Source organism: Cryphonectria parasitica (genome assembly GCF_011745365.1).
Source record: "Cryphonectria parasitica EP155 unplaced genomic scaffold M406scaffold_5, whole genome shotgun sequence".
In the NCBI taxonomy this organism is placed as follows: Eukaryota; Fungi; Ascomycota; class Sordariomycetes; order Diaporthales; family Cryphonectriaceae; genus Cryphonectria; species Cryphonectria parasitica.
In genome coordinates this window covers 3,053,240-3,071,238 of record NW_024468913.1, presented here as the reverse complement: position 1 = coordinate 3,071,238, position 17,999 = coordinate 3,053,240, and the positions used below count along the sequence as shown (strand labels likewise).

The 17,999-nt window shown below is 54.1% G+C and overlaps 5 protein-coding genes across 5 annotated transcripts; 2 read left to right on the top strand and 3 right to left on the bottom strand.

Annotated features, from left to right (window-relative positions):
- Nucleotides 1–97: 97 nt before the first annotated feature.
- Nucleotides 98–1,233, bottom strand: M406DRAFT_259757 (uncharacterized protein; the record flags this gene model as incomplete). The annotated part of the gene is made up of 2 exons (XM_040917316.1): nucleotides 98–333; nucleotides 468–1,233. The coding sequence occupies 2 exons, from the start codon at nucleotides 1,231–1,233 to the stop codon at nucleotides 98–100; spliced, it is 1,002 nt and encodes a 333-aa protein (XP_040775864.1).
- Nucleotides 1,234–7,545: 6,312 nt separating this feature from the next.
- On the bottom strand, nucleotides 7,546–8,302 carry M406DRAFT_356722 (uncharacterized protein). The gene has a single exon (XM_040923512.1). It carries the CDS (start codon nucleotides 8,016–8,018, stop codon nucleotides 7,725–7,727), a length of 294 nt encoding a protein of 97 aa, XP_040775863.1. The 5' UTR covers nucleotides 8,019–8,302; the 3' UTR covers nucleotides 7,546–7,724.
- A 287-nt stretch (nucleotides 8,303–8,589) lies between these two features.
- On the top strand, nucleotides 8,590–10,537 carry M406DRAFT_98309 (uncharacterized protein; the record flags this gene model as incomplete). The annotated part of the gene is made up of 5 exons (XM_040926398.1): nucleotides 8,590–8,708; nucleotides 8,747–8,797; nucleotides 8,862–8,930; nucleotides 9,014–9,841; nucleotides 9,884–10,537. 5 exons carry the CDS (start codon nucleotides 8,590–8,592, stop codon nucleotides 10,290–10,292), a joined length of 1,476 nt encoding a protein of 491 aa, XP_040775862.1. The 3' UTR covers nucleotides 10,293–10,537.
- Nucleotides 10,538–10,930: 393 nt separating this feature from the next.
- Nucleotides 10,931–12,002, bottom strand: M406DRAFT_322788 (uncharacterized protein). Its single transcript, XM_040919691.1, has one exon. The coding sequence runs from the start codon at nucleotides 11,832–11,834 to the stop codon at nucleotides 11,478–11,480; it is 357 nt and encodes a 118-aa protein (XP_040775861.1). The 5' UTR covers nucleotides 11,835–12,002; the 3' UTR covers nucleotides 10,931–11,477.
- A 4,073-nt stretch (nucleotides 12,003–16,075) lies between these two features.
- Nucleotides 16,076–17,875, top strand: M406DRAFT_91053 (uncharacterized protein). Its single transcript, XM_040926191.1, has 5 exons — nucleotides 16,076–16,613; nucleotides 16,679–16,773; nucleotides 16,839–16,930; nucleotides 16,998–17,472; nucleotides 17,578–17,875. Exons 1-5 carry the CDS (start codon nucleotides 16,322–16,324, stop codon nucleotides 17,779–17,781), a joined length of 1,158 nt encoding a protein of 385 aa, XP_040775860.1. The 5' UTR covers nucleotides 16,076–16,321; the 3' UTR covers nucleotides 17,782–17,875.
- Nucleotides 17,876–17,999: the final 124 nt, after the last annotated feature.

Below are 17,999 nucleotides of genomic sequence, written 5' to 3'. Positions count from 1 at the left end.
TGAAACCCGACAAGAAAGTAGAAGCTAGGACACAGAAACTGTTGGCGTGCGTTCCCTTCTGCCGACATAGCAAGGTTTTCCCGAGTCGCTGTCCGTCCTATGATTTCAGCAGGCTGAAGGGACTTCTCAACATCTCTGGGCTCCGAGGAGACATGGGCAGCGCAAACAGGTCCTCCTCAGTATCGCCGCCGCCACCCCTCTCTGGAGCGGTTGCACCGCCGTGCATGACTGCGCTAAGCGAGGCAATGCCACCTGCAGAGCCGGTCACCATCGGGCGCGGTTGGAAGGTTGCAGGAGCCGTATCTGGAGCAATGGCTGCGGACTTTTTCCCTGCTGCTGGTGTGTGTACGTGTGAGCCAAATGCATAATATCCTCAGGGGAAGAGAAAGAAAGAAGTAGCAAAGAAGCTACAGGCTACGATGGTGACGACGACGAGGGATGATAATAATACTCCTGTGGAAACTCACCTCCCTTGGCGGCTGCCAGCTCGGCCGGGCTCGTTGCCAGCTTCAGCCCCTTCAGCTTCTCGCCCAGCTTCCCGCCGATGGGCGACCGTGGGCTCCTGGGGCTGCCAGCCCCGGGGCTCTGCGGCGGCAGTGGGATGGCCTCGGCGCTCGACGTGTCGATCTGCAGGCCAAAGTGGTCCACGATCCATTGTCTCTCCTGGACCGCCATCTCCAGGCCGACGCTCTCGCCGTTCTCCTTCATCTCGGCCACGATCTCGGCCTGGAGCTCCTCCAGGCGCATCTTGGCCCAGATCATGTGGAGCACACCCCGTGTGCCCTTGTCCTCGCTCACCAGGCCCTCTGGGAATATCGCCGGCAGGGGTTTGGTGTGCAGATCTGCTACGTTTCCAATCTTGGGGGAGATGGTCACCAATGTGGGCATGGGCGCCTTTGGTGGAAGGAGGAAGTAGAGCCGGCAGGTTGTGTTTGGGGTCTTGACATCGCGGATCGGTGGTAATGTGACGGCCTCTTTGCCCTCCCACTTGACTTCCCAGTCTTCGAGGTTGGCCTTTGTCGTAGCTTTGGCGCTATCTCCCTCCGTGCCCAGTGCGGCAGCTGCATCCCACTCCACCATGAGGATTTTGGTCCCCTCATTGCCTTTTGTGCCCGTCTCGAACTCGAATCTCGAGAGTGTGAATGCAGACGAGGGCGAGGTTGGTGTCTCCACCACGTTGACCGTACCAAAGTCGTTATGCGTGGCCACCGTTGGTTGGATAGGTGCCGCCATCTTTTCGGGGTTGTCCTTCTTCTCTTTGTTAGAGCGAGGCCGTGCGCGAGGCTGAGACTCGGGTACCCAGGCGCGTCTAATCTGCGCGGCTGTAACCTTTTATTTCCTTCCTTCTTTTTTTTCTTTTTCTTTTGTCGCGCTTGCCCTCTCCTTCTCTTTCAACTTCCTCACTCTCTTTGTTTTTGGTCTTCTTTCTTGGCTAGGGCGAAGGGAAAGAAGCGATGCGTATATCGTTGGCAAGGAATCGAGAGGAACTGATTATGTCGTAACGTACGTGGAGGCGCGCGGTTCTATTCGAGGAGAATTCTCGAGAGCCAGGCAGCTAGTTGGTAAATCCGTCGTCGCTGATGGTGCAGTAGCGGCGCGCCTAGACAGACAAGGTAATTGGGAGGGCTCCTTTTTTCCTTCTTCTCTCTTTCTTTTCTTTTTCTCTTTTTTCTTCTTTTGTTTTCTTTTTCCTCTCTCTCAGTCTCCCTCTTAAAATCAGCACACAAAGCTACTAGCGCCGTGGGTTTGCTCGCTCGCTCGGCCCGGACAAGCTGACAACATATAATAATAAGCTGAAGGAATGATCCGATCAACGAAGCGATTTCAGGGTGGATGATAGTAGGGGCAATCAAGGTACAATGTGAAATAAGGGGGCCCGCTGCAGGGTAGTGTCAACTGGACCCAGTGGCCCGGGTACGTTGCAATGCTTTTAATATAAAGTGGACAGGATCGCTTCGCTGTGGGCAGGATCAGGATCAAGAAGTCCTGGATCAGTCAGCGCCGCAGAGGCAGAAAGAGGAGAGCGCTGGGCTGGGCAGCAGGAGATTATCTAGCTGCGGAAGAGACGGAAGTGACAGTCAATGAACGCACGGCGCTCGCGCTCTGCGCAACAACAACAAGACGTTAATGTTATCGCCCTTCCGGTCGCAGCTGGGTGGATCTCTGCCCTATATTGGCGCGACTTAAGGAGAACAGAAGAGAGAGAAGAGGCGTGGTGAGACGATGTCCGCATGTAAACAGGATTGCCGCCAAAAGATTCAGGGCATAAGCTTGTCGATAAGCTTGCTCGTCTGGACGAAACAACAAGAGGCAGAAGAAAAAAAGATGGTGACTGAGATGACCTGCGAGTTCTCCCGTGGCTCCAGGGGTGCGCTGGGTATGAGAAGGGCAGCAAGAAGGGCTTCTATCCCTCTTGTTTGGGGCTGACACTCCTGGCTTGTCATGCCCCTCCTCCTGGAGCGTTGATGCCATCCATCCCTGCTCAATCATGCCCCTCCCTCCACCCCCCCTCCTCTATCTCCTAACTCTCCACAGGCATCAGTCATGTGTGTGTGTGTGTGTGTCTGCCTGTGTGTGTGCATATGTTCTCATGTATGTGGATTGCTGACAAGCACGCCTGAAACGGTCAAGAACTGGAGACGATCGACGAGGCGTTTGATGAATCGAAGCATGCTGTGTCGTCCATTCGTCCACACAAACCTCACCCGCCGCTATGGGACAGGACGCAAACAAGGGTCCTCGCAGACACTAGCCTTGGCGACAGTTCTATTAATAGACGCAAACCCTTCCATGCGGCATATGTACGGTCAAAAAGTGGAGGTGGGATTCCTTCTAATGATTTCGAGAAGCGTCGGCCCCCCTTCGACTGATCAACATGGAATCTCCGACGGGGTTGCTCCTTTGGGGGGTGGGAGCATCCGATCACAAAAAAGAAAAAAGAAAGGGGGGAGACACCACATTTGCGTATACTGGATTGGATTACATGACAAAGACAGACAGCCCTCTTCTTCGGCAGAATGTTGAGTTGCTAAGCTGCCACTCAATTCGCCATGGCCACGACTCGGTGCTTGGTGGCCTCTGTGTGGTCTTGACAGCCCCAAGGTACATGCTCTCTCTCCGCCCTCAGAGTTATGATGGACAACAGGAGAAGAAGGTGAGAATTTTGGATTAGATTTTGCAGGATGCCATCCCTGGCACGAGGGCGGGTATTTGGCCTGTCAACCCCAGACGAGATGAGAGGAGGAGATCCAAACGAAACGAGCAGGACCTCCCCCCTGGCTTTTGTAAGATCAGTGCTTTCAGACTGCCCGCAACCAGAAGCTCATGGGAGCGGGCAGATCGCGAACGGGTTCGGTGGCCATGTCTAGTAAGCGTTGAGCGACGCTGCACTCCTGATGAGAGACCATAGGAATCCGAATTGCAATCCAGTTCATAGATAAGATCCTGCTCCAGTCTGCCAGCTCGAAGAGGTGCAGGACCGGACTGCAGGTGATTTTGAGCTGATTCAAGCTGGGGAAAAGGGCCGTTGGAAGAAGCGCCGTGGCTTCGCTACGTGTACTCGCCTCCTAGAAACTCAGGAGCACCCGACTGTTTCTGCAGCTGCAAGTAATCGACGAACCCATGCAGAACCGTGAATGAAGGATCCGGCAGCATTCTTAACCCCATGCAAGAGTTGCATGGCGGTCAACCCAACGATTCCAGTGGCTGAGACCGAGACGAGTTCGTTTCAACTGGACTTAGCTGGAAGACAGACTTGCGAGAGGCCGGGAATGCTGCGGATTATTGACCCTCTCCTTCTCTTTCTCGTAGCTTGAATGTGGTCTCTCTCTCTCTCGCGCGCGGGCTCTGCTGATGTGGCGCCTGAGATTGTGGCGTGTCTTTCCCCAGATCTGGTGAAGGGATGTAGGAAGTGAGCAAGAGCACACGACGTGTCTGAAACCGGAAAGAGAGCATATGCATCAGGTTGATGGGGACGAAGGACACGAAAAGTCGGACTTGGGGTCAATCAAAGAAGAAATGTGACGTGACGTGACCTGAGGTGACGTGACTTTTATGGCTTGCTGGAACCATTCATTGGATTGGAAGCTAGGTGGTTGGCTGAATTGAATAATGCGTACGGACTAATACGGCGTATAGGGTCACCTGCTCTAATGGCATGTAGCAGGCTGTGCTGTTGTTGCTGGGTTGGGCTTGGCTGGGCTGCGGGCAGGAGCGGCTAGGCAAGTAAAGTAGGTAACGCTAGAGAACGGGGAGCGGGAATCTGGAAAAATTGCACTGCAGCGAAAACAGCAAACCCCACGGGGGCGACCAAGGCGGGTTCGTTCCCCGAGACTGCCGAGAGGAGACACTGTAGGCCCCTTCTGCAGAGTACCCAACTTACCCCAGACGGGGAGCTGGTGCGCTGAGCTCGGGCCAATCCGTGCATAGTACAGGTGGTGGGATACCCCTGGGCTCCCTGGAGCATCACTATGAGAGAGGACTGACTGCCACTGTGCATGTACGTACAGTGACGATTTTCAGTCTTCGCCAGGTGCTCTGCTCGACAAGCGCGCCAGTGGGCGTTGCAATCCACGATTTCATGATCCACTTGGAACATCGCATGCCTCACCGCACCAGAGGGCAGCATCGATGCTTTGCAAACCGTCGGGAACAATCGAGACGACCAACGACCCTCTCGACCTGGTTCGTAGCACGAATTGGTCTGGGTGTACTGTCGCCCTTTGCCACACAGCACGTTCGGTTCAGGGGCCACAGTTTTGAGTCGAGTCGTGACCACGAAATCCACAGCCGCAACTCTGTGTTGGCAGGATTTTTTGCTTCTGTCTGTCTGGTTGCACATTGCGAGCGAAAGAGAGAGAGAGGGTGTATATGGTGTGGTGTGCCAGGCTGCCGAGCAACTTCCGAGAGGAAAGATCCTCCCGGCCCACAGTCCAGGCTGAGCCTCGTGTGCAGGTGTCGGGTGCTGGCCGAGAAGGATCTGCGTCGCTCTTTCTCTCTTTCACTCTGCAGACTGATCAGATCGAGCAGAGAGCAACGTTTGGAATCCGTTGCAAAGGAGAAGAAGCAGAAGAAAAGAATGTTACGGTCACGGTCACAGTCCAGGGTACACGCACGGGCATATTCGGCGAGACAACAAAGTTTTCTTTTCAATAAATCTCAGTAGCTTCTAGCCTCTCGGCCGCTCTCTTTCTGAGCCCAATTAATTCCGGCCGACTCACCACATAAATTAAAAAAAAGCAACCGCCAACCGCTATTGAAAAGAAAAAGGAAAAAAAGAAAAAAAGGGGGGCCAAATGATAGGCCCAATCAGGTCACACTTGAATGAGAGCCACCGGAGTAGGGCCGGGAAGCAGAGTGTTCCCGGCATGTCTGACATCAGGTACATGCAGACTCCGTACGGCGCCCCGTTCCGGATCCTCCGCTATGGGCTTCCTATTGTCAATCTGCGACTCTGTGTGGAAAGCTGGCCAGGTCGAAGTGAGACCAAACCCCTGTGTGAGTGAGTGAGTGAGTGAGTGAGAGTGAGTGTGTGTGTAGTATGTGTGTTTGTGGTGTGGCACTACTACACTGCACTGGTTCACTGCACTGCGTTTGAACACCGGACCGATCACTGCTGTGCAATAACTTTTACCCCCCTGTTGTCTACTATAATAGTGTCTCGGCTTCATGTGAGTCACCCTAGGAGGAGGCCTTTTTCGTTGCGTTCCTGTCCACAGCCACAGGGTTGGAAACAACTTTGGCGTCCATTGAAGTTTAAGGAAAAGTATGACCGACAAAGGCATTTGCCCTTTTCTGTTGGCCAGCGATCATCGATTCGAGAGTCGTATGCGTGTGCTGGCGAGGACTCCACACCATGACGAACTCTCGTCTGTTCAACTGCCGAAGCAGATCTCCGCTGTTACATTGCACCGTCACCCTCGCCATCCAACTATCCAGCCAGAATGCCCGAGACACACCAGGGATCTTGTGGACGAAAAAGCTGAGGTCTCCTCCCACCAGGCCTGTACCAAACAAATGATGCACACCCGGGTAGGAAGGTATTTGCCTGTGTACGATAGATTATCCTGCCACGCTGCATAGAAGATGATGCCGCTGTCATCAGACATCGGAAATGCCCACCGGTGGAGGTGTAGCAGTTCTTTTCTCTTCTGGTTACGGATGTACCATAGTACCATAATAACTGTGCTGCAGGTGGACGCGAATACCTCGGGTGGTGGTAATAATGAAACCCCGGGGTTATTGCCGATCACATCAATGCTTTTTTTCCTTTCTTCCTTTTCATCACACCAGTCGGGCTCAGCACAATACCACCCACATCATCATGCGCTTGCTACCATAGTACACAACCTGACATCGTCATACCCATCCAGCGGGTCCGACGAGGAAATACCATGCACGAACGAGCGAATGGTCGTTCCAATGATCGTTAGTCCATACGAGAAGCCGTTTACGTAGACTGCCATCCATGAGGACAACTGACTCTTGTTTGGGAAGCGTTGCATTGGGCTGGGGTCGCTCTCCCAACATGCAACCCAAGATGGGTTGGGAGAGACAGGATGTCTCAATGCTAGGTCAGGAGAAAGGAGCAGGATCAGATCACCATTTCAAGCAGTACTATAGTACATTGCATGCATGCAGCAGGTCGGAATTTCGTTCGCGTCTTTTGCTGGCTGCACAGCTCCCAGCAAGTCATCCGGAGGCTGCGTCACGTTTCATTGGCCCCGGTTAAAATGAGGTGCTGCTTTACCCTGAACCACCAGGCCCTCATCTACCGTGCCAACAAAAAACCAACTATGGTGGTACTATGGTACTCTACTCCCGCTTATTGTGGAGTGACGATGGCCCTGCTGCTACTCATCGTGCGCCGCAGGATTGTGAAGACGAGAACCCCTCGCAGCAATGATTGTGAAGAATGGGCGATGAACTGGGAAACAGTGCGGCTCTGTTTGCGGCGATAGAGGCGTGGAGAAGTTCGGCCCTACCGTGAACAGATTGAAGTTCGGCGACGGGCAATCCATCGGTCGAGATCTCGGCCGTACTCAATACTTGGCGGGCCATGAAGTCTTTCTTATCTCGACGAGCAGGACCGAATGGAGGCACACGGACACCAGGTTGGGTTGACGATGGGCCGCGATAGCCTGGTACCTCTGGCCTCAGTGCACTACCCCTGCGGAGAAAGCCATAATCACGCCTAGCAGCCCATGTACCTGCCTAGCACACGTAGCAGGTTGCCCTGGAAGAATTGAGGGTGCCTCCCCCGGCGACACTCTGTCTCGCAACCTCAGTGGACCTGGCCCGAGGGCTCCCCACTATTACGCCGGAGAAATGGCCGTGGCCCATCCAGATCCATATCGAACTCAACCCTTCCACGACACCCCAGTCTCCACAACGACGACCAGGGAAGCCCAGGACGTATGCCGTATCCCGCTCAGTGTGGGCTTGGCGCTTCTGGCCTGCGTGCTTTTGCCTGCTACACTGTCTCCGCACGCCCCATCTCCAGGTTCCGTCAAGTCAGTCTTCCGTTTTCCCTGCGAAGAAGCTCCTCCATCACACACACACACCTCTCTCTCTACCCTGCTGGTCACCCTTGATTTTCAAGCACGACCTGACTTCCTCCTCTCATTGTCCCACCACCATCTTTCGATTCGGGAGGAAAATATTCAAGATTTGGCTTGTACAACATCGTCTTGCGAGACTTTCCACCTGCTTGCATCCCTTTTCCTTTATTGCTTTCTCTCTCTACCAACGACCCGCGGCTCGCACGACTTGCATCCGAACGTGGAACTTGGGCTCGGCCTGCTTATTTCCGGTACAGCGGCACAACCTTCTTCGCGCCCTCCTTCCTGACTTCTCCCACGCTTTCCTGAACCGAATTCGAGTCTTCGCCCAACAGAGACCTCGGCCTCAGACGATTTTATCCTGCGTGGCAGCATTTCGTACTCCTCTCTCGACGAAATCGCAGCAAAAGACCACCGTGCAATTTTTTTTTTTTTGGTGGTGCAGAATTGCAGCGGCATCCTCCCAACGACGCAGTGTGTGTGGCAGTTACGACAGCTTCCCTCGTTCTGGCGGACGCTCCTGATAAACACCTCGACTGCGACCCCGACGTCTTCTGGTGTAATTAGCCGGCATCGCACCCTTCGGTCAAAGTCCGTCGCGACTATCAGTCTCTCATATTTGCAATTCTGGGTCGCCAGGAACTCGACAAGGATACCGGAACCTATCCGATTGATAACCTCGCTGTCTACGAACAACTACGAGTGAAGACGTATCCTTGACCACGTCGCATACGACTTAACCCGGTGACGAACAACAACCAGCTTCGCAGAAAACAGAACCGTGCTTGGCCCGACATATCTGTTGCCCTCTCCGCCCCGCCCCCCCCCCCCCCAATATTCAAGCCGACTGACCAGATGTTCCGCCATGGTTGTATTGCGATTGTCGCGAGTCCTTAATAGCCACGTTTCGAAGTAGGAAAAAACGGCGGTCTCGAAGTAGGAAAGGAGATTCCTTGGGGTGGGAAAAGAGGTGGACGGACAATCACTGGGGGCTTCGTGATTCGACGATTGTATCGACTAAGCTCTCACCATGGAGCCACTTCACATCACCGAGTTCGCCTCGAGGCGATATTATGAGAAGCTTGACCAACTACCCAAAGAACCACAACAGAATGATGTTGAGGCTCAGGTGGAGGGCTCTTCGGCCAAGTTCATTCTGCCTATCCGACAAGCCGAACAGCAGGTAGAACAACCATCGAGTTCGCGGCTAGAGAAGGAGAAGGAGAAGGAGAGGCGAGGTCTTTTTGGGCGGCTGCGATCATCGAAATCGAGCGTATCTATACCGGAGCCTCTTTCATTAAGACGGCCTTCGATTGCATCGGTGGCATCGGCAAGCTCCATTGTCGAGAGCACAGCCCCCAAACGCAGCAGGTATGTGTTCTGCAATCTACTTTTGCTTTCCCCTAGCCCATCCACAGGATTATGATCGGCTCATATTGACTTGTTCCGCACAGTCTACCGTTCGACCAGTTATTCTTGAACCTACCCAATGAGCTCAAGATTCAGGTCATCGCCTCGTTGCCGTTGTCAGATGTGCTCAACCTTCGGCTAGCATCGAGAGCATGGCACGGTATGGTCACCTTAAACGAAGTGCCTATAGTGCGCTACCAGCTAGACCATCAAGTCCCTGCATACGCCAAGCGCCTCTACCCGGTACCAGATGCCTCCGGGTACAACTTACACTACCTCTGCAGCCTGTGGCACCGACTACATGTCGCCGCCAAGCTCGCGAGGCGCATGTGCGACTGGTGCACAAAGGAGATCTTTTTGAAGACCACCAGGGAGCAGGTGGCATCATTCGCCGGCCAGCGGGAGCGCATGTATCGACGACTTATACCCTTACTCTTCACCATATTTCACTTTTTCGAAAACTACCGGCGACTGCACGTGCAATACATCCAGGAGCACGGCTATGGCCTCTCGCGCACACCATACACGACTCACCCCATCGAAACACAGATCATGAACATGTACGATGATCGAACATTATTACAGGTCCACCAGATCTTCCCCATGGTCGTATCATCCTTCAGCCGGCGCTTACGGCCTCCGTCGTATGTCGGTCGGCTGGAGAAGACCATCCGGGGTTATCTGCGGGACGAACCTGCGGACGAGGTCAAAACAGCGGTGCTTTGTCTCGGTGGCTTGAGGCAAGTCCTGAGATGTTGGGAGGTGCACGGCTATAACACGAGGATCACTTCCGTGGAGACATGGTATAATAGTATCCACAGCGCCAAAGAACCACCCAGACCAGCCGAGACGAGCAGCAAGGACAATGCGAAGTCGAGGAGAGGCCTCATGAGCTTGGGGCGGAGGAAATCGAGCTGGCAGATCCGAGACGCCGCGAAGGCCGACGATACGGCGAGACCAAACCGAGGCTCCCTCGAGCAAGTCAATTCGAGAAACTCAATCACCGGGCCGTCAAATATGATTTTTAACACGAGCCTGGCGGCGGGTATGCCCATGGACCAACTCGACCAAGACCAGTTCCAGCGTCTCCTATCCGATCTGCCACCCCTCCAAAAGCTGTGGCTATTTAACGCCGAGGTCATGATTCTCGACCGCAGGATCGTCGAGCGCTCAGTGGACATTAAGCGCAACGCGCAGGTGCTGATAGACCTGATCAAGGAACACGGAGTGGTTGAGGAGGATATCTGGTGGTATGGAATGGTCGATACCGAATCGATACGGCCGCCGCCCTTGGAGGCTATCGAGGAGGATCCTATTGAATAAGAGTGTGGATTTTCCAATTTGGAAAGCGGGAAGCGATATCATTTTTCTTCTTTGTCATCATCAACAACATCGACATCATTGCGTCTCCTTTGTCATGTCCCACATGAGGAAAGCAAGCATTCACAGGCGTTTCTCTTTTTAACACAATCGAGTGGACTTGGGGGTTTTCAAGGGATCAGTTCTTACATGGCCTGGAGCGTGCGAAATATCCTAATTTCTTGACATATGAAACACTTATTCATAACAAATTTTCTGTGCATTGTCCGGTATGTCGAGACATATGCCGTAGATTGAGTGGTGAGGGCGACATGATAGAAGTAAGTGGTGGGCTGGTGACATGTTCGATGTGGCCATCTAACTAATCGACACTGACACAAGATTTGAAAAGTCGCTTCAGATTGTATGCGATGATGTACTGCAGGAGAGGCAAAATCTCACTACTTCTTGTGACAATGCAGCCTTCGTAACATTCGTCGAGATAGTGGCATGTGGAGTCGTGAATACAACTGACCACATAATTGCATGGAATGGGCTTCGAGTCGCCTCCATCAACGAACGGCCTTACCTGGAAACCATGCGAGCTAGTTTTTCACAAGTAAAGCATACACGTAAGAGCTTCCGATTCCCTTCGTTCTTTTCTGGCAGGCCAAAGACGTGAAGCCATTCAATTTGCCTGAGACGTGAAGAAGTTCTCAGGGATGACATGCTAATTTGAGCGAATTAAGTAACCCAAACACGAGATGAGCCGCCTCCCTCCTAAAAATCCATTCAAGCCAGTAGTAGAATTCAAGGAACTTTGCAAATCCGACCGACCGACTGACCGACCAACCAAACCGGTGTTGACTCCATGCAGATTCCCGCCCCATTGCTAGAGGTATCGATGGAAATAAAGAATAGCCGAAAAAATAATAATAAAAATAGAACAGACGTTGGAGAATAGATCAGGCAATTTCACCACCTGTACCCAAGGGGAAAGCCACATCCAGTCTGCAACTACTACAGGCCATGAAGAAATCCCCATTAGCCAGGTCACCTCTCACCTCATGATTATGAAGTTGGAGCCAGTCCCTCAACGCCTTCACTAAGAGAGCACGAAGCGACTAGCCGTAGCCGCAGCTACTCTCTGCTGCGCTGCCTGCAGAATTCCTGAGGGCCCAGCTGAGCATCCCAGACTCGAGACAGGTGCTACCTGCGAAGGCCGAAGAAAGAACTCCCATCATTCCGAAGGCTGGAGTCGAACCCGAAATTGTTTGTTCCGGCCGATGGCCTGGACACGTTGCTGGCACTCATATTATAAGAGGCGTTCATGCCAAGGTTTCCGTGCCCCGTGGTCGAGTTATCAAGGCTGGACATCAGACTGCTATCAAAGTTCAGGTTGCTAAAGTCGGAAAAGCCATTGATATTCTGTGGCAGGCCCTGAACGCTATGGACCGGGTTTTGATGTGCGGTCGTAGTGGGCAAAGGTCTTCTTTGAGCAGCTGTGAAGGGAGAAACCTGCTGCGTCTGGTTGCCGTAAGTGCTGGTGGTCGACGAAGGATACATATTATTGTTTCGAGCCGTATTAGGTGCTTGATTTGAGCCGTAATTGGAGGAGTTAAAGCTTATTGGTGTGGTAGAATTCGTGCGGAAGTTTCCGTCATTAGAGGTGTAATCTGAAGTAGTCGGCGGTCCATACTGAGGAGATCGTGCAAGCACGGTTTGTGAATTTGCGCTGGTTGAACTGGAGGCATATGGCGGTTGCGGCTGCGGCGGCGGCTGCTGCTTCTGAACGCGATGCTGTGTGGAGTATGGTTGCTGCGGCGAGGCGTATCGTGATTGAGGCTGGGACGAATACGATTGTTGTTTCTGTTGCGAGTACTGAGGCTGCTGGGTTGTGTAGTTCTGTTGCTGTTGAGCGGGCTGTTGTGGAGTGCTCAAATTTTGTTGCTGCTGAGGCTGATTTACGGCGAATTGTTGCTTGGCTGGTTGTGGGCTTGAGTACTGCTGATTCTGCGACTGGCCATATGGAGATTGATTGGATGCTGCTTGTTGTTGATAGTAAGGCTGCGTGTTCCGTGGCTGCTGACTCTGAACCTGCGAGGCTACGGATGTCGGTGTCTGCGAATCAGAGGCTCGCTGCTGATGGAGGTTTGGCGAGGCGGTGTGTGTTTGGTTGATGCTCGGTGAGGCAGACTGCACGCTCATATGCGGCGAGGCTGTGCTCATTTGAGTGACACTGGGTGAGGCGGTCCGGCCAACACCTTGTTGCTGCTGCTGCTGCTGCTGCTGATATTGTTGTCTCTGACGCGCCATCTGCTGGGCCTTTTGTGCTTGCTTGGTTTTCGTAGCTTGTTGAGGTTGACCCTGCTGCATCAGAGGCCGGGCTGGGTCCGGTCGAAACGACTGTGCTTGCCTGGGACCTTGCACAGGATTCACGCCGGGTGGTGCGAGATTCTGCGAATCATGCTGGTCTAGCTGCGCCTCAATCTCTTCGATAGTTGGACTCACCCACAATCGAGATTTGGCAGGTTGCATCGCTGGCGCGGTCGAGGCGGCAGGGGCCTGACCTGTTTGTGAGACTCCCCCGGCCGTGGGCTGCTCCGGAACAGGTGCATTATTAGTCGTTGGTATTGGTTTCGGCTTCGTCTTTCTCTGTCGTTTAGGAGCAGGCACAGTCGGTGCGGGTACGTCCACTGTCGATGCGCCTTGGCTATCACTGGCAGGTGGCTGGGTCATTAGGGCTCCAGCACCTGAAAGGACGGCCATGGTGTTTTCGGCGGGAGGTTGATCGACTGTCTCGGCATCCTTCGCATTCCTCTTGCGTTTCTTCGCAGGCTGTGTGTTACCGCTGTTCTTAATAGTAGTGCTCTTTGCGCCTGTGGCCTGCAATTCCCTGGCTACGGGGCTGTTGTTGTCGGTGTTGACTGATTGAAACGAGCTGGCATGATTCTGTATGCTGGTGGTGTAGCCTTCAGTGTGGACTTTCAGAGTGGGGCGGGTGAATCCAAAATCTGCCTGAGGTGGTGGCTCCATCGCTGCGGCGGGCTGAGGCATCGCAGCCTGGGTCCCGGGACCGGCCATGGGTGTAGCACTATTGGCAGTTGCTGCGACAGCACTGTTGACCGTTTGGGCGTGCTTGGTCTGACCTTTGGTGCTCATGGGTTGCGGAACAGGACGCCCTGCAGCCTTGATATCGAAAAGCGACGAGATTGGTGCGGGATCTGAAGTAAAATCGCCAGTCGTGGGATCTTTCGGCCGGTTCTTGGACCCCTTTGGACGGCCTCTCTTCTTTCCGCTGCCCGTCATTGCTCCAGACTCTGACGGAGCCTGGGAATCTGGTGTTGGCCGTGGTCGCGCCCCTGTGATGATTACATCTTGGCGGCTGTCTCTGATGGTATCGTCGACGTCGACCCAGCTGTCTTCTTGGCCCAAACCACCAACCTCTGTGGGTGCATTGTTCTGGATTCCTTTCTTGACACCCCTGTCGACTCTGGCCTTGGTGTCCTTGCTGCCTTTGGGCCTTCCACGCCCTCGTTTCTGAGGAGTTTGCTCGGTTGGCGGCGGCGGCGCCCGCATTGGCCTAGGCTTGGGTCTACCGTTGGCGTCAACATCAGGAAAGATTTCTGCGAGCCAGCCCACAAAGACCGCTCCAGAGCCGTTTGCTTCTGCACTTTCGGGGAATTTGCCATCTTGAGGGGGTGGCGCATCTGGAATACCACCGAAATAGGCCAGTGCCTTACAGAGTTGATCGACGACCTGGACGGGCTGCAAGCTCCGCAGCAACGTGAGCAGTCTGGCCTGGTGCTCCTTTGTTTCGTCTGGATACAGTGGGCAAGGAATATATGAAGGCGGCCGTTTTTCCTTGGGAGTCTCTTTGGGAGGGTCCTTCGGCGGGTCCTTTGGAGGGTCCTCGGGAGGGTCCCTGGGAGGGTCCTTAGGAGGACTCGGAGCTGCTTTCAGACCATACAGGGCAGGATTATACGGGGTTGTGCCTGTGAATGGAAGGGCCGGGTCGGATGGTTCCTCAGTCACGCGCACCCAATTTGACTTCCGCTGGGTTGGGAACGCACTCTCGAAGGCCTTTTGCGCCGCCAAAGCCGTGTTCTCGCTCGTCCTCTTCGCAGCTAGATCTCTGTCTGCTGCGACGTCCTTGCTCTTGAGGTCCATGTGCATCACATCGAATCTGCCTGACGAGAAGGCTGTCTTTCCCTTCAACTTGGTGGGCACCGGGTTGCGGACCCTCCCGTCTTTGTAAGGCTGCCCTGAAAGCTGAGCAGCACCGGTGGCGGCATCAGCTTGAGGTAGACCAGCGTAGGAAGGATGCTCACTGCCGCTGGCAGCTGGGATTAATGCTGGCACATGATGTGCCGGTCTACGGACGTGGGTGTTCGCATCCGAGGTTGTCGAATGCACGGAGCTGAACGAAGGCTGGGCGGCATACTGAACCGATGGTATAGCTGGGGATGTCGACGGATTGGCGCCAAATGCTCTCGAGGTCTTCGAAGCTGGTGCAATATACAAGAAATGATCAGCTTGAGCCCTTTGGCGGAAAGGGAGATACTCGCCGGGCGAAAGAGCTCGTGGCATTGGGGTCTCCTAGAAGCAATCTCCAAAGCATTGGTATGTCACAAACCTGAGCTCGGGGCCATTCTAGTAAATGGGCCTATCGCATGCACACACTTGCCTGCCCTACCTCAACTCTTGAATCTGAGTAGCAGACGTCTGAGTTGGCAGCGATCAGGAGCATCGGGCGACCGTCAGCACCAGCGATGTGAATGGCACGCCGACATATGTGGATGATCCGTACGATGAGCCGAACAAGAGAGACAACGTGTCCTGCGGTCACGCGGGCGATATGAACCTCGGTCGAGTCGCCAAGGAGTAGGCAAGGAACATGGAGCCACAAAACACCAGCTGCTATGGACGCTTTCGAGGTGCGCCTGGCCCGTCGCAAACGAAGGGGGGAGGGGGGGGGGGCTGGGCTTTCTCCTGAGCAAACAACAAGGGCGAGGGGAGAGCGCTGGAGGCTTCCGGCCGACGAAACAGGATGAGATGGTGGATCAATGGACCAGAACTATCACCCGTCTCGAGTGACGTTACGCAACAAGCCTGATTCTGCCAACAGTGGTGGTTCTGTGCCTTGTGGTTGCGGTAAACGACCTCTCCCTCTGGCTGCCGGTCGTGGGGCTTGTGCTCTGCTGATCTTACGGGACGCCCTCGTACACGCACGCTCTAAAGAGATGATGCCCTGGGGGAGTCGAGGGCTTCGCTTCCTCGCCGCAACTGCCGAGTGGAGGCTCGTGAGCGTCCTTGTTGTCGAAGGTCAATCGACCGTGGCCGTTGAGGAGGGGAAAGCCATCTGGGCTTGGGTTGGCGTTGTCCTATCCTAATTTACTACCACACTTTGCGCAGCGTGTATTGCGGCGCCCTGTGGTTATCGCTAGCTGCTTTGCCGGGGTCAAGAGGTCAGGAGGACCCCTGTAGAGTTCCCATGCAGTACTTGCATGACCAGTCTTGCACTTGATGCGCTGGTGGTGGGCTTGAGGGTACAGGACATGACATCCCCACTTCTCTGCCTCCCAGGCCCTGTAGGGGACGCCGGCCGAGCTCTCCCCCACCTTTGATTTCAGGGCTGTTGCGGTTCAATAGCGACGCTTCTATCTATAGCTCTCCAAGTGTGTGTGCTCTTCTTACGCAGATAGCATCACGACGTCAGCTAGTCTCTGCATTACACAGACACTGACACACTTCCACACTTCAAGGTCAGTCAATACAAGGAACTTCTCGTCCAGCTCTACCTCCAAACGGTTCTTCAATTTAACAAACCATCCATTCTGTTTCTTGAAAAGAAGGTTCGAGAGCTTTGACGACACACCCCTCCCGAGGGATCCCTCTGCGTAATCTCACTGACACAATCGGCCTCAGTCTCACAACTCTCACCCGCTCCCCTCCTCCAGGCGCTCTACGACTTGGCTTGGCAACATCTCTTCCGCCTCTACTTCTACCTGCCAAATCCTCCGTATCGCGACATGAGGTAGAATTGAGCAAAGATGACCAGCTACATCCTCCTCTCTCTCCCCCTGAGAACCTTCGACACCGGCGACAAGGACGAGGCGATTCAGTCGATCGGTTCGACCGTCAATCCCGAAAATGGCGCCGTAACGCCCTTCCCCATACCAGCGTTCAAAATCGGCACGCTGGATGCGCTGGTGCAGCAGGCGGACGAGCTGGCCAAGCTCCATACGAACTGCGAGGGTGTCGTCCAGAGAGTGGCGGACTCGTTGAAGACGATCCTGGACGGGGACGAGGACAAGATCGCGCAGAATAAAATGGTGAACGACAGTAAGACCGGTTCTCTTGGAGACTCAGCATGACCAGAGGGAAATCCGCGGCTAATTCCCTCACAGAGCCTACGGATCAGTACCTGCGAACATTTAGCTGGAACAAGGTCAGATACCGATCTGACCGACCCATGGCAGAGTTGATCGAGACCCTGCAGAAGGTAGGGCATCCTCCCGGTGCACGTTCACTCTTGTCTACTCTATTGACGTTGGCCGTCCTCTTTAGGAGCTCGTCAACATCGACAATGATGTCAAGGGCAAATTCAACCAGTACAACTCGGTCAAGACCAACCTTGCCGGCCTGCAACGGAAGCAGACGTGAGGCCCTCCCTTCCAAGAGACGCCAATTGTCTTGATTTCGGAACAATATTGACAATGCTCGCAGTGGAAATCTCACCACCAAGTCTCTCACACCGATCGTGGATCCTTCCCTTCTCGTCACAGACTCCGAGTACCTCGAGACGCACCTGATCGTGGTGCCCGCCAACAGCCGTAAAGAGTTCCTCAAGAGCTATGAGACGCTAGCGCCCATGGTCGTGCCGCGGTCGAGCATCGAGGTGGCCAAGGATGAGGAGTTTGTGCTCTTCGCCGTCACGACGTTCAAGAAGACTAGCGCCGAGTTCCTGCAGAAGTGCCGCGAGTCAAAGTGGACGCCGAGACAGTACAAGTACGTCGAGGGCGGCAAGGAGGAGGAGCAGAAGGAGCTGGAACGGATGGGACGCGAGGAGAAGAAGGTGTGGGGCGAGGCGTTGCGACTGGGCCGCACAGGCTGGTCAGAGGCCGTGATGGTGTGGGCTCATGTCATGACGTTGAGGGTGTTTGTGGAGACGGTGCTGCGCTATGGTCTCCCGTTGGAATACGTGAGCGCGCTTGTCAAGGTGAGAAGCTTCAAAATATCATCCCCTGGATAAGGCGGGTCTTGTGTGCCCAGTGGAGCCCGTTTAGCTGACCTTATCATTATGCAGACCACACCGAAACAGTCCGGCAAGATCAAGACCTCACTGGATTCGGCATACTCTTACCTGGGAGGCAACGCTTTCGGCAGGGACAAGAAGGGCAGGATCACCAAGGACGACGCGGCCCTCACTTCTGAGATGACAGCCGCCGGCCTTGGGGGAGAAGGCAACGACTATACGGCGTATGTATTCTATGAGTTTGGGTTCCCTTAGGAACCGAAGCAGCTGCATGATCCGGACGGCGGTCTGTGTATGTACTACTAGTAGTAGTATCTTGGGAGGCTTATATATACCTGTCGATACCTCGCATCTCGCTCGCATCTGTTTATGCCAAAAAAAATTAAATTGGAAAGATCTATTGCTTTTTCTTCTGCTCCTGATAATGACCACATATCCACGACTGTATCTATTGTGTGTGCCAATATACATGA